The following is a 12,913-nucleotide window of genomic DNA, read 5'->3' as shown; positions in this document are numbered from 1 at the left end:
TCTTCTCGAGAATCGTGGGCGGACATTAGTAACGATACGCAAGACAGCGCCGAGTGCCTTAACGCTCGGACGCTACCGTAATGAAAAAAGGGCGTATAACGTGATTTTGCGAGCATCCACGCTCGTAAACTGACGCGGAAATATTATCAATTAAAATAGAACGCCGCTATCGGGAGAAACAATAAAACCTAACAGTCCAAACATGCCAGATCGTGGACACGAAGCGGATGTAACGTGTTCTTTATTTTGTTTCGTTCCTTGTTTATAATTTCACACGGAGTTCCGTTCATCGGAATGCGATCGAATGAATTTTTAAAGAGTCGAGGAACGATTGTTCGTGTTACGCGGTACGAAATTTAAGGGACGAGTTACGTCTCTAGATGTCGGTGAACGCAATCGCAATTTCGATTAAACGGCGATTAATTGAATCGAACGAAACGGGAAGTTTGTGTACGTAAGACTTCTATTGTAGTTTTTCAATGTTTCTTCGTTCACGTTGCGTACGAAACACTTTCGACGAATTGGAAATACGTGTAAAGGTGATAAATATTCTTGGAAAATTGGTGAATACAGACCGGTACGATTATTCGATTTGTTTTTTTCGTCTAGATACCGGAGAACCAGAATTTAAGTAATCGAGGCACGAAAGGGAAACGTTCGGAAGAACGGTCTACCGAAACACGATACATGCAACAATGTTCTCTATAATTTTCATTTTCGGTAGATAATTGCACACTCGGGCCTTAATTGCCACGGTCCAACGAGAAACTCTGGCGAAAGCCTAGCTACACGCTAATCTGTACCCGAGAGTCCGATCTTATTTGTCAGAAGCGAATGAGAAGTGTTTCCGTTTCGATCACCGAGAATCGATACTCGTGTCTATCGTACCGATACATAGAAACGTTTATCAGAGATCTCGCTAACTTTGCACAGTTTCGGTATTACAGTTTACGCGTCACCACGTCTAACGGAATGATCGATGTAACTGGAAAATTATAATTACGGTATTTTGTAACTTTAAAAGAAGACTAAAAACTATAGATAAACGAATGCAGAAATGAAACAAGGTTTTAGAAATACTGCTTGGTAAATATATTAGTTTTAATTAATAAAATGAAATTCTATGGAAGATGTTTACGAAATAAAATAAAAGTTACTATTTAGGATAAAAGCATTGTACTGTCTACATACTATATGGTTCGGAAAATTGTCGTAAATGTGTTTGTTTGCATCGTAGACTCCTTAAGAAATTACATATCAATTAATACGAGCATCCACTGTAAAAACGTTAAAACGTTTCGTCAAACCTCGACGATCGATTTGTTAACCCTTTGCACTCAAATATTCTACTGTGAACTAAAAATTAGAAGCTCGATGAAATTTCTCGAAAGAAAAATTACGTATAATTTCGAATATAATTGTTTCAGCTCAATATTTCGTACATTACATTTTACAAGACATTTTAATTTGAACGCAAAATTTTGCAATTGATCGTGATACAATACGAATTGACAAATTCCACGGCGATCGATGGTCGCCTTTCGAGTGTAAAGGGTTAATACTAATCGAAATACAAGTCGTCCACGTTTCACAGTGTTCCAAATTTCCTTTTCGCGTCTCTTTGGATTTCCAAACACTCTACTTTCCTAATCGTCGATGTGGATCAGACTGAAATTTCTGTGAAAAAAGTTTATCACAGAGGAAGTTTGTCGTGTCTCGTTACCGTATAACTCCAACTACAACGTTCGATCATTATCCATCGACGTATACTCGTCCCGACCAATCATCGTAAGAATATCTCGACTCTACTCGTTGATCGCGTTCTCGCGTCTCATTGGGCATATCGAGACGATTCCCAGATGAGATTGAAACCTAGGTCTCGATTAGGTCCGGATCGTCGAAATTTAACATAGTTACGAGTTTTCTTTTCGCGCCACCTTCGGAAATTTCGATACGAAGATCGCAAAAGTTGTTCACAGTGGAACTCCGGTCGTGTCTCGTTACCGTGTAACTCCAATTACCACGTTCGATCATTACCCATCGACGTATACTCGTCCCGACCAATCATCGTAAGAATATCTCAACTTTACTCGTTGATCGCGTTCCAGCGTCTCATTGGGCATATCGAGACGATTCTCGAGATGGAATTGAAACGTGGGTAACCGGGTCTCCGCCGAAAGAACGAGGCCCAAGTATCCCATAAATTTAGCGAACGGTTCGCGTTTTAATGCGTTCGGATGCTGCGATATTGTGAAACTAAATACACCAGCCCCGTTTAATGTTCGCGGGTCGAATAAAAGCACGAGGAACCAACGAGACGCGTAAAACGTTCGCGCTGGCGATCGGATTTTTGCGGTGCCGCGTGATCCAAGCATATTGCGTTTCGCGCGGCGGGGCCCGGGCGTATTTAGCGAGATATAAAGCTAATACGCTTTTATCTTCGCGGGCCGCTTTTATTCCGGGCCGACGACTATTACAGCGAGGCACCGACGCGCTTCACTTTCCGTGAAAGCCAATAATAACTCGGGAATATGCGCATCTCATTACCGGCGTTACTTCTGCATTGCTTTCGGTGCTTAGATCCGATATCCCGCGGTTCGTTTCATTGTGCAATGGACTCGAAGCTGCACTCACCGGCCCCCGACGACCGTCCGTCGATTGCTCATACTCAAGATAAAAGATGAACGCATTTGCATATAGATTGAGTTCGTCCGTTTCCACGAGACCTCCTCGTTTTTTCCTTCTTGTTTCCGGATGATGCGGCTCTCCACTACTACCGAATCAGCCGAAACGACGATGACGTCCGCTCCTCGACTCTACGATGAAATTCCGAATTACCAGTGACAAATTTACTCGATCGACCGAACCGTCTACGCGACCGCGACAGGAACGATGCGATTTATTCCCGCGATCGAGGTAGAATTATTTTTTAACGACCGAACGGACTGATTCCTCTTGGACAAACTTCTTTTTTTTTTTTTTTTTCGTTTCTTTCAATGGGAGATTCTTTTATTCGAACAGTGGCCAAAGTGAAAGATCGTTCGGTTTGTTTATTTATTTATTTATTTATTTATTTTCAATTCGAAATTTTTACGCGGCCGAGAATTTTGCGCGGTTTATCATCAGTGACGAATTTCGATGATCGAGCAACGTTTACGCGGTACGATTTCCGTGTACGCTTTCGCGGGATTATTTTAATCTTTAGAGACAGATTAAATATTATCGAATAGAATGTACCGATGTTTATTCGATCGAACAATTATTCGGGTAAATTTTTGCTTTTCTTTTATTTGAATTCTCTACGTTTTATTCCGTTGATAATGAACAAAGAATTGTTTATCCTTTGTTCGTTATTTTTGAAGAACAATTATTTCGCGCTTTCCTTTCTGTATTTAAATTCGAAGGACGTTATATCGATATTTAATCGTAATTGCAACGATCTCGTCCGATAGTTGACTAAAATTTAGCCGTATTTCGGATAACATTTCAAGAAGACAACGGCTTTCTTGATACTGTAAAAGTATTATTGTTGTTATAGGAACATAACTTATTCAGTATACTTATCTACCGTGGAAACGCTTAAGTGTTTGTTTCGCCATATAAAACATGCTGACTCGTTTGATTGCTTCCACGGTGGAAATATCCTCGTGGAACCGAGGGCAATTTTGTTATTACGTATTTGGATGCAAAGTGTCGCCTTCTTACGGGGATAGTAAAGTTGCGCATTCAGATTATGATAATCGTTGGGAGGGGAGATTTTTCATATTTTTTTTTCCACATCAAACTGGCTACATTACTGAATAAAATATTTCGAGAGCGACGATTCTACGGTCTCGCAGCTTTAATAACTGTAATCCTAAGGAAAACCTGCTTTCTTGAACAACCTTCTTGTTTTAAACCAACGCCGGAGGTTCTTTTCAGAAGCACCAACTATTTCTAGCTTCCTGTCACTCTATTTGTGGAAAATTGCTAACGCTTTTATGCTCGTAACGGATGTAACGATCGAGTAGAAATAGATCTCGAAAATATAGATTTACGAGAGGCTGTATTCAGCTTTTTCTTTATTATATTTTAATTACATACTCGCGAACATTGATAAATTATCGACACGACAAATTTATTATATTACATTACGTATATTATTAAGTAACTTCTCTATGTTTCTGTTTCTTATGGATTCTCTTTCTTATAAATTCATGAATGCAATCGACGCGATATTTCGACTGCGTTCGAAATCTGAACACTTCCTACCATTTATAATTAACAAAGGAACGATCGATTGTACAAATTTCGAATAAAAAAATATTGAACGGGACACAAATTTTAATACACCGAGACAAGGGTCACTGCGATCGATCTTGTCATTAATATCGTGTCATCTTGTACAGAACGATTCCAAAGAGAACCAATTCTGATGATTTCTTTTATTCCCAATCATCCAGAAGAGAAGACGCAGTGGAACGTTGAAAAAATTGTAGCGCGAGGCAATAGAATATTAAATGCAACACCGGTAACCAAAGAGATGAAACACGGTGGAACGTTTGAAAGAATCGCAATAAAAGATAATAGAGGATTAAACGCAATACCGATAACCAGTATGATAAAACATAGCGGAACGTTCGAAAAAATTGCGATAGAATGTAATAGAGGATTAAATGTAAAAATATACGGATATAAATTCGAATAGGTTACTCGCGCGACTAATCCTTTGTTTCGAATCGCCGCGCGAAGAGCTCAGAGCGTTTTCTGCGCGAAAAATAAACGATCCACGGCCGCGCCGATCACGCGGAAACGGAACTTGAATATTTCAGATAGAACGAAGAGATATGTCCTCTCCAACTTTGCACGCGGTCGTCCAACGGTGGATGCAACGCCGCGGATGATCGATACCGACGGTAAAGTCGATAGTCTTAAAAAAAAAAGAAAGAAAAAAAATCGCGCTTTATCTTGCCAACTGAAACTTAAAGGGAACTTGCACGGACCGAGAAAAAATGGGCAATCGCCAAGGGCTGAACGTTGGCATCGTAGGGGTTGAGGAACTCCCTGGAGCGAACGAGGAATCAATCGAGCCGGTTTATCGCCGGCAGAACCCTCAATTTTTCTCTAGGTTTCCATTAAAAGGACTGCCACGCACCGGTGCTCGTTTATACTCTATCAAACCCGGTGGTAAATCGAGAGGACCTCCCGATATAAGTTGTTTACCCGTCCGATAAGGAATCGCGAAAAACGGCAGTAATTTGCTTGAGAACCGTAATTCGAATAAAACGTCGATCCTTTGAGAGAATCCGTGAATTTGACGAATTTACTCGATTTCTCGTCCCTTCCACCGCGCGTTATCGACTCCAGAGAATGTCGACTGGGCACGGGTTCCAAAGGTGAATAAAAATTGAACGTATTTTAAAGTCAGAGTTCACCGATCAATTTGGAACGAAATTAACGAAAGATTTCGTACGGTCGACTATGGAGATCTTTTCAATTTTTAATCTCGATAAGGATACGATCTAGGGCTAAAATATTATATACATACATGGATAAAATTTCAAATATTTGAACGTGTTTGAAGAATCAGTTTTATCATTGATCGAACGAAACAATGGAGAGAGAGAATTACATTTAGAAATAGTTGAGAAAAATTCAAGAACTAAAGTGCGATAGATATTTAACGAAACGTACGATTACAGATAACGATACCGGGTGGTATTCTTTTTACGAGTAATTGGCGCAAGTACTTCACAATTGTGACAATTTTGTAATTTCGATGAAAATATTGTATAAAATTTCATTGACGGTTGAGCGTTATTGTTACATTTCTGCGATTTAATTCGATCAAATTTTTCACTGACATCGCAAACAATCTTCCGACAGTATGCTTCGATAAATCAATAATTGATCCTTTGAAACGTGTATAGATTTCCGATAATGAACAGGATGAAGATGCTATCGGGTAAATCTGAGACAGTCGTCAGCGGAGTATTATGGTGTCTCTATAGTCGCTTACTAACCCCTTTGACGGTTAACAATAGGATGCATTATGGCTCAGGTGCAACAGAGTCTATGCACTACTCTGCGCTATTGAAATTGAACTCGGCTGCATACAATGACAATTACCGCTTAATGACGTTCAATTAACTAATTAGCGTTACGGAATTTCATGTAAATGGTTATCGCTGACGCTCTTACTACTTTCTAAGGAAATTCATCCTTAATAAGGTTTCGTGATATAAGATCTTGCAAAAAGATAATACGATTTTGGAAATATAAATGGAAAATAATATCCAACTTGTCTGTTGCGTTCATTGCTTCTATAATGGTAACTTGATTCGTTTCCTCTGTTTAACCAAGTGCACATAAAAAAATAATCTTTACCTTCGTATAACAACTCAGCAATCTGAAGGAAATAAACGATTCATTTTGCTTTCGATGCTATCGATTTCAATCCTCAATTCTCATTTATTCTTCTCAATTCTTCTATCTCTTCTACGATTCTTCTACGATAATTTATTTAATCGATCTATACTCACCATCATTCGCGTAAGATTCACGGAACCTTGAACCGATCTTTAGAAATTGATGCAAACTCTGACGATACGATCTTCGCGAAACGCAAGACAAAAGAATACCAATTCTCGAAGCATAGATAGAATATACTGTTATCGCTCCAAGTCTTTACACACGAACCAGTGTCCATAAGAAAATTTATGGCCGGCACTACGACGATCCACCGATACAATTTTAATACCATCAAAATTTCATCGAATCCTCGACCTTTGGATCCACAAACGCGAATGATTTCCCGCCGGTCGATTCGCTGCAACACGATTCGTAAGTGCATTCCCTCGCGAAACATTTCGCCCCTCGTATCGCGAAACACCGTGTAATTTCTTCCCCTTGAACATTTCTCACGATAAATTCAACCGAACGTGAACCAGCGTGGAAACGATAGAAAAATACAAAAGATGGGAAGAAGGGGGAAAAAAAGAAGAAAAAGAAACGGGAGCTCGTTGCAACAACTCGCGAAACAACGTTTTGTTCGTCGCAAGAAGCGCCCCTGACATTTCCGGAACCGGGTGCAACATCGTGGATGGAGTGTTTTAAATTCTCTTAACTCCGTCGTCGCGCTGGAATGGCGCTCGAGTGAAAAGATTTTGAAGCGTGCTTTGAGAATTTTAAGCCCAACTCATTAGGATAACGAGACAGGCATCCAGTGCCTGTGACACAAGACCAATACACGCGCGGGTACACGCCTGTTTCGTATTCAGAGGAACCCGTGGCTCGTACGTACGTACGTACGTACGTACGTACATGTGCGATATCAACGACACGCACGGCCCGTTATGGTCGCGTCGGAACCGATCGAAATGATCGCGAGACTCCCGTCCCGTCCGTTAATTCGAAAATCAACGCGCGAACGATACGACCGACGATATAATTTTCGTTGGCGCGACACTAGAGGGAATTGGATTTTCTCCCGAGTCATTATGCCGAGGAGAACGAGAGGTACTGTTAGATTCTCGCAATAAAACTGATAGCGATCGCTGTCCCCGGCTCGCATTGTTCCGTGCGCAATTAATCGTTTACCGAGTCGTGAAAGGCGAGAAACTGTAGAGAGAAACGTTAAGTGGCCGTGCCGCGTGGATCAGTTCACGGACACACTTTTAGAATGAAAAATTTCGGGTAATTGTTTACTCGATCAAGTTGGATCAGCGATAGGTGACGTCGAAGCTCCACTTTCTGGGCACACGATTTTATTAGATTGTTCGAAAAGTCATTTCGTTTTCTAAAATGGAGAATATATAATTTAATAAAATGTTTGTACAATCTAAATAAATCGTGTTTTATTTTCACCAAAAAAGAAAACGAAATGACTTTCCGAACAAGATAGTAGAGAGATTATCAGAATTTAATACTCGCAGATTATCGAGGTTCGTATTTACTGTAGCTTCCATTGAATAATGTTTTGGACGGTATAAGTGATTACTGTCTTCTTCGATTATTTCATATTTATTAATTTTATCCGAAGCGTTTATTGCCCAATGTTTACGTGAATTCCATTACGATGAATGCATCGTATATTGTATCGAACATTTCGATTAAATTGAAACGTAACGATACGCAGGTTGTTGTATTGAAATTCAATAATTCGCAAAATATATATCTTTTTACAAATACCGTTGTTGTTTTATACGATAAAATTGTTCGGTTAAAAACACGATTATTAATTTCACGCGTTTTTATCCGTGATATTCTAAATCCATTAAGTAGCAAATTTGGTCAAAAAAAATAAACGCTGCGTTAAATATCTGTTTCTAAGTATCGTGTAAGACACTGGTACGATTCGAAGTAAACTTTGGAAGGAAACCGTGAAGCTTTGACGCGATCTAATTTCGCTAACGTCCGAAGCAACTTAACGAAAATGGCAAATGTCAGGACACGTAATACTCTTCCGAATCGCTTAATTATTCGCAACTGCGACGCATCGCGACGAGTTAGCAACGAGTTACGCGACAGGACAAATTCAATCTGCTCACCTCGTGATCTCTTCGATGAGTTTGCAAGGGTCCGCCGCGTAGAATTTCACACCGAAGTAGAGGGTGTGAACATCCGAGCTCGGGTCTCCTTTTTGGACTTTTAGCTGCTTTCCGATCTTCTTGCTCGGGTCGAGCCATTGCTGGAAAGGAAAAAAGAAAGAAGCGCGAATAGAGTCGAGAATCACTGGTAAATAATTAATTCCCTGGCCGATCGTGCCCGAGTTACCGCCCGAGACTGTTGATCAAGCGGACCGGAAATTGCAGCCAGCTCGACATTTCCCGTAGATAATAATCCTATCCTCTTATATCCCGAGGGCGATGCAATCGGGCCCCATCGAGGCATCTTCGTGTGAATTTTTAATCGTGGAAATCTAATTAACGGTAAACTGCTCGAACTTGCTACCTGCATTGATCGCGTTCTCGTTACGAACCGTGTGAAACACCGAGCTGCACGATGCACAATTATGTCGCGATGTACGATTATGTCGCGACATAAGAATCATTGTCTCCTTTCGACCGAACTTGGATGGTGCGTAACGATTTTTGAAAACTTTTCGCGTCGAATCGAATGATTTATTCGTCAAGAAGTTTGCCAAACGCGGAACTGAGAAGAATAGTTTCTGTTTTGTTTAGATTTCTTTTAACCCTTTTCACTCGAAGCTTTTCTGTTAGCGGAAACTAGCACCTCGACGAAATCCTTCGAATCGTGTAATTAATTTAAAATGGAACATTTTCATTTCAACGTTTCGTATACATACATGTTCACATCTTACAAGAAAGTGGTGATTGAATTTTAATTTCAATTCCAAACCAAATTTTAATAGCACTCTACGAAAAAGATTACGATAAAATTTGAAAAACTGAGAAATTTCTGTGACTTGGAACTAAACTCTCTACATACTTTACTCGATACAGTGGTTAGAAAAGAAAAACTTGAATATCTCCCAATCTTAAGTGTTCTAATCTCGACAAACCCTGTAACCATCAAGTCTGGGTAAATCGATATTTCTTGACATCAATAATCGTCTCTGATACCAAACACGAACATATTCAGAAACATTATGGAACATTATGCTACCACATTGGCAACAATTTCTTAATAATTAACTTTTCGTTTCGAATCGCCGACACTCGGCTGCCCGGCAATCCTACCTTGCTTTCCCCGACTACTCGTTCCTGGTAGTAATAGATTTTGATTCTTTTCTCAAGGATCGATCGCGTGTAAAAAGTTTGAAAAAATGAAAAACGAAAAACGTACGAATACGCGTTAGAATTTGGTATCGTAAAATGTTCTTACCGTCTGATTGCCGTGATCCAGGTAACGTAGCCCGAAGTAAGCGGTCTCCAATAAATTCAGGTGCCTGAACACTCTGTCCAGCAACTCCTGGCCGAGGTTCGAGCTCTGGAAAAGAAACCGACGTTTGACTTACTGCATCGATACCGATGCCGGTGTAGCGACACGAAGGAAATTACTTCCTGAACCGACCTACATTAGAATCATCGCGAGGACTTTCGATCGGCGGTCGATCGGCGGTCGATCGAGCGTGGCGATGTAAATCGTGATGCGCACGCGTCATTGAGCACGTCGTAGAAACTGCATTAGAACGCGTCCATTCCTTCGCGTTCGCCACCATCTATCTATCGATATGATTCAGGGGTGCGTGACACGTTTCGTAACGGTACACGTGGCCGCAACAGATTTCCATCCGACGACTCGAGAACTCGCGTAATATGTCATTACGCACGGGAGATTTCCGTTTTTCCATGGATAATTATCCGACGGTCGCAGTTAAAGAACGATTATATCGAGCGTGTAACGTTTGAAGATTATTATGCGGACAGTGTGCAACAGAATCGTAGATCGGCGGTTACTCGTGCTTCTCGGTATCGCTATACCCGTTTTGCACGAGTCACGGAAAAACGAGCAGAACGAGGGTACGTGTGCACTTCTCGATGATAAATTTTCGTTTCTTGTTAGGTGACTCGCGAAACACGCGGCGTTCAGAAACAGGGTACGGTTTTGCTTACGTTGGACCACTTTCGACGTCTTCTCGGATCGTAATATTACCGATCGGGTGTATTTTCATCCGATCTCGTTATCGTGTCCATTTCGTTCGTTCGTCGAGCCGGTGCGATCGGGGCGATCTCGTCCTTTGCAATCGAAGTGGAGATATTACACGCGAGGATGAATGGAAGGAATTAATATCTTTTTTCTTTTTATTTTTTTTTTACGGCTTCGTTTTCGGGAAAATCGATCCGAACGTCCCTATCGCGGGCAGGTGCAAACGCGATAGACGCCCGTAGCAAGATCTGATGAATCGAGGTTATTCACGAGCCGAAATTTTTTCAAAAACAATTTCCACGAGAACGAAGTTTCACCAGTAGAAAAAAAATCGTACTCCGTGTTTTTCGATTTATTTCCGCGTGTATGTCACGGTAGGTCTTTCTATCTTGTTGACATTTTTTTATACGCCAGAAAATTCAATTGCTTTCGGTCGGTTGGAAACGGAGTGTACACTTCTCGGAAATTTCCGCTCCAAATGTTATCTTAAATTATCCAGATTCAGTTGGAAACGAAATGTGTAATATTTCTCGCAAATTATCGCATCGAGTGTTGCACGAAATTTCTCGAAGTCGAAGGCAAATAAAATGCACGATATTTCTAAAAAAATGTTCTTCTAAAATATCGTATCATTTCTCATACTCGATTGCAAATCAAATGCAAATCGATAAAAAGATTCTCTCTCAAAATGTTACATTATTTCCCACACTCGATTCCAAATAAAATGCAAATCGATAAAAAGATTCTCTCTCAAAATGTTATATTATTTCGCATACTCGATTCCAAATAAAATATAAATCGATAAAAAAGTTCTCTCTCAAAGTGTTACATTATTTCCCATATTCGATTCCAAATAAAATGCAAATCGATAAAAAGATTCTCTCCCAAAATATTACATTATTTCCCATGCTCGATTGCAAATAAAATGCAAATCGATAAAAAAAGTTACATTATTTCTCACGTCCCAGAGCGAATAAAATGCAAAACGATAAAAAAAGTTCTCCCTCAAAATGTTACATTATTTCTCACACCCTAGAGCGAATAAAATGCAAAACGATAAAAGAATTCTCTCTCAAAATATTACATTATTTCCCAAATTCGATTGCAAATAAAATGCAAATCGATAAAAGAATTCTCTCTCAAAATATTACATTATTTCCCAAATTCGATTGCAAATAAAATGCAAATCGATAAAAAACGTTCTCCCTCGAAATGTTACCTTACTCCTCGCGCCCTGGCGCGAATAAAATGTACAAGATTGGTGAAAAAATTCCTTCGTGAAGTGTTGGATCGTTTCTTAGATTTTCCGCTCACCACTTGTATATCTCGTTTCTCCTGGAACGGTGACATCATCGTGCGCGAATGGTCGGGAGGACGAACCCGGACTGCCGGTAGAGAGACTCTCCCAGAAAACCTATCCGCTCGAGTCGATCGACGTAAACACGCGCGAAACCGATAAAATTAATTCGAGGAAAACTGTCCCAGCAGCGACTTAGTCGATAGTTTCCCGTTTCGAGTTCGCGTGGCCCCAACCGCGGGACATCCAGCTCCGGTGAACTCAGATTGAAATCGGCGGTTTCCGGTTCCCAGTACTCCCAAGCGAGCCGTGACGCTCGTTTGTTTCCCTTCGGGGGAAACTACCAGCGAGCCGCGATGCGTGTTTTCGTGCCCGATCGTTTGTTCCTTCGAGATACGATTGCGTACGTTCCCGTACACGTGAATATACGAAGGAAGAATATCCTCGAGTTTGCTCGTAATTAGCGTAGCCGTGTTACTACCTCTCATCCTTTACCCCTACACCCTCTCTCTCTCTCTCTCTCTCTCTCTCTCTCTCTCTCTTTCTCTCTCTCTGTCTCTCGTCCCGTATGTATCAGTTGGTCGTTCTCTCCTTCTCGCAACGGTGTTCCTCGCGGCTCCCTTTCTACCTCGATCGCTCATTACGCACGGACCCTTTCTCGTGTGTACACAGCGCTGGAATTCGAGGATAATAATTGAAGCTGTTGCTGATGTCTCCGACGATCTTGCGGTGGCTCGACTTTGACAAGTTGCGCGCGACGTGTATCGATCGCTACGGTACACTGGGCGTACTCGAGACGATTGTTACTTCCTATTGAATACATAGTCGCGCAACGGATAGAGTATCGCACTAGTATAACGTTTGCACAGCGTGGATAATTTTCAGGGAAATGGACATTCTTCCGTCAGAGCGGGATAGTTCGAGGTGCGAGTCCCGCGGCGAAATACACAGCGACTCGGTGAATCGATGACGAGCGATTTATCGAAACTTTTCGGTACGTGTTATCGACTACGGATCGGATTGGGT

The 12,913-nt window shown here is 41.0% G+C and overlaps 1 protein-coding gene across 4 annotated transcripts in view; it reads right to left on the bottom strand.

Moving 5' to 3' along the window:
* Positions 1-12,913, bottom strand: part of LOC143151511 (band 4.1-like protein 4) — a 226,401-nt gene that overhangs the window by 32,869 nt on the left and 180,619 nt on the right. For all 4 annotated transcript variants that reach the window (XM_076320712.1, XM_076320710.1, XM_076320711.1 and 1 more), the window contains 2 exons: positions 9,826-9,930; positions 8,529-8,668 (listed from right to left, as the gene is read on the bottom strand). In XM_076320712.1, coding sequence (XP_076176827.1) covers positions 8,529-8,668; positions 9,826-9,930 — 245 coding nt within the window. The remainder of the gene's footprint in view (positions 1-8,528; positions 8,669-9,825; positions 9,931-12,913) is intronic.

This window comes from Ptiloglossa arizonensis, chromosome 9 (genome assembly GCF_051014685.1).
Source record: "Ptiloglossa arizonensis isolate GNS036 chromosome 9, iyPtiAriz1_principal, whole genome shotgun sequence".
In the NCBI taxonomy this organism is placed as follows: domain Eukaryota; kingdom Metazoa; phylum Arthropoda; class Insecta; order Hymenoptera; family Colletidae; genus Ptiloglossa; species Ptiloglossa arizonensis.
Note: the sequence above shows the minus strand (reverse complement) of the source record. Positions and strands in the feature narration are given on the sequence as shown.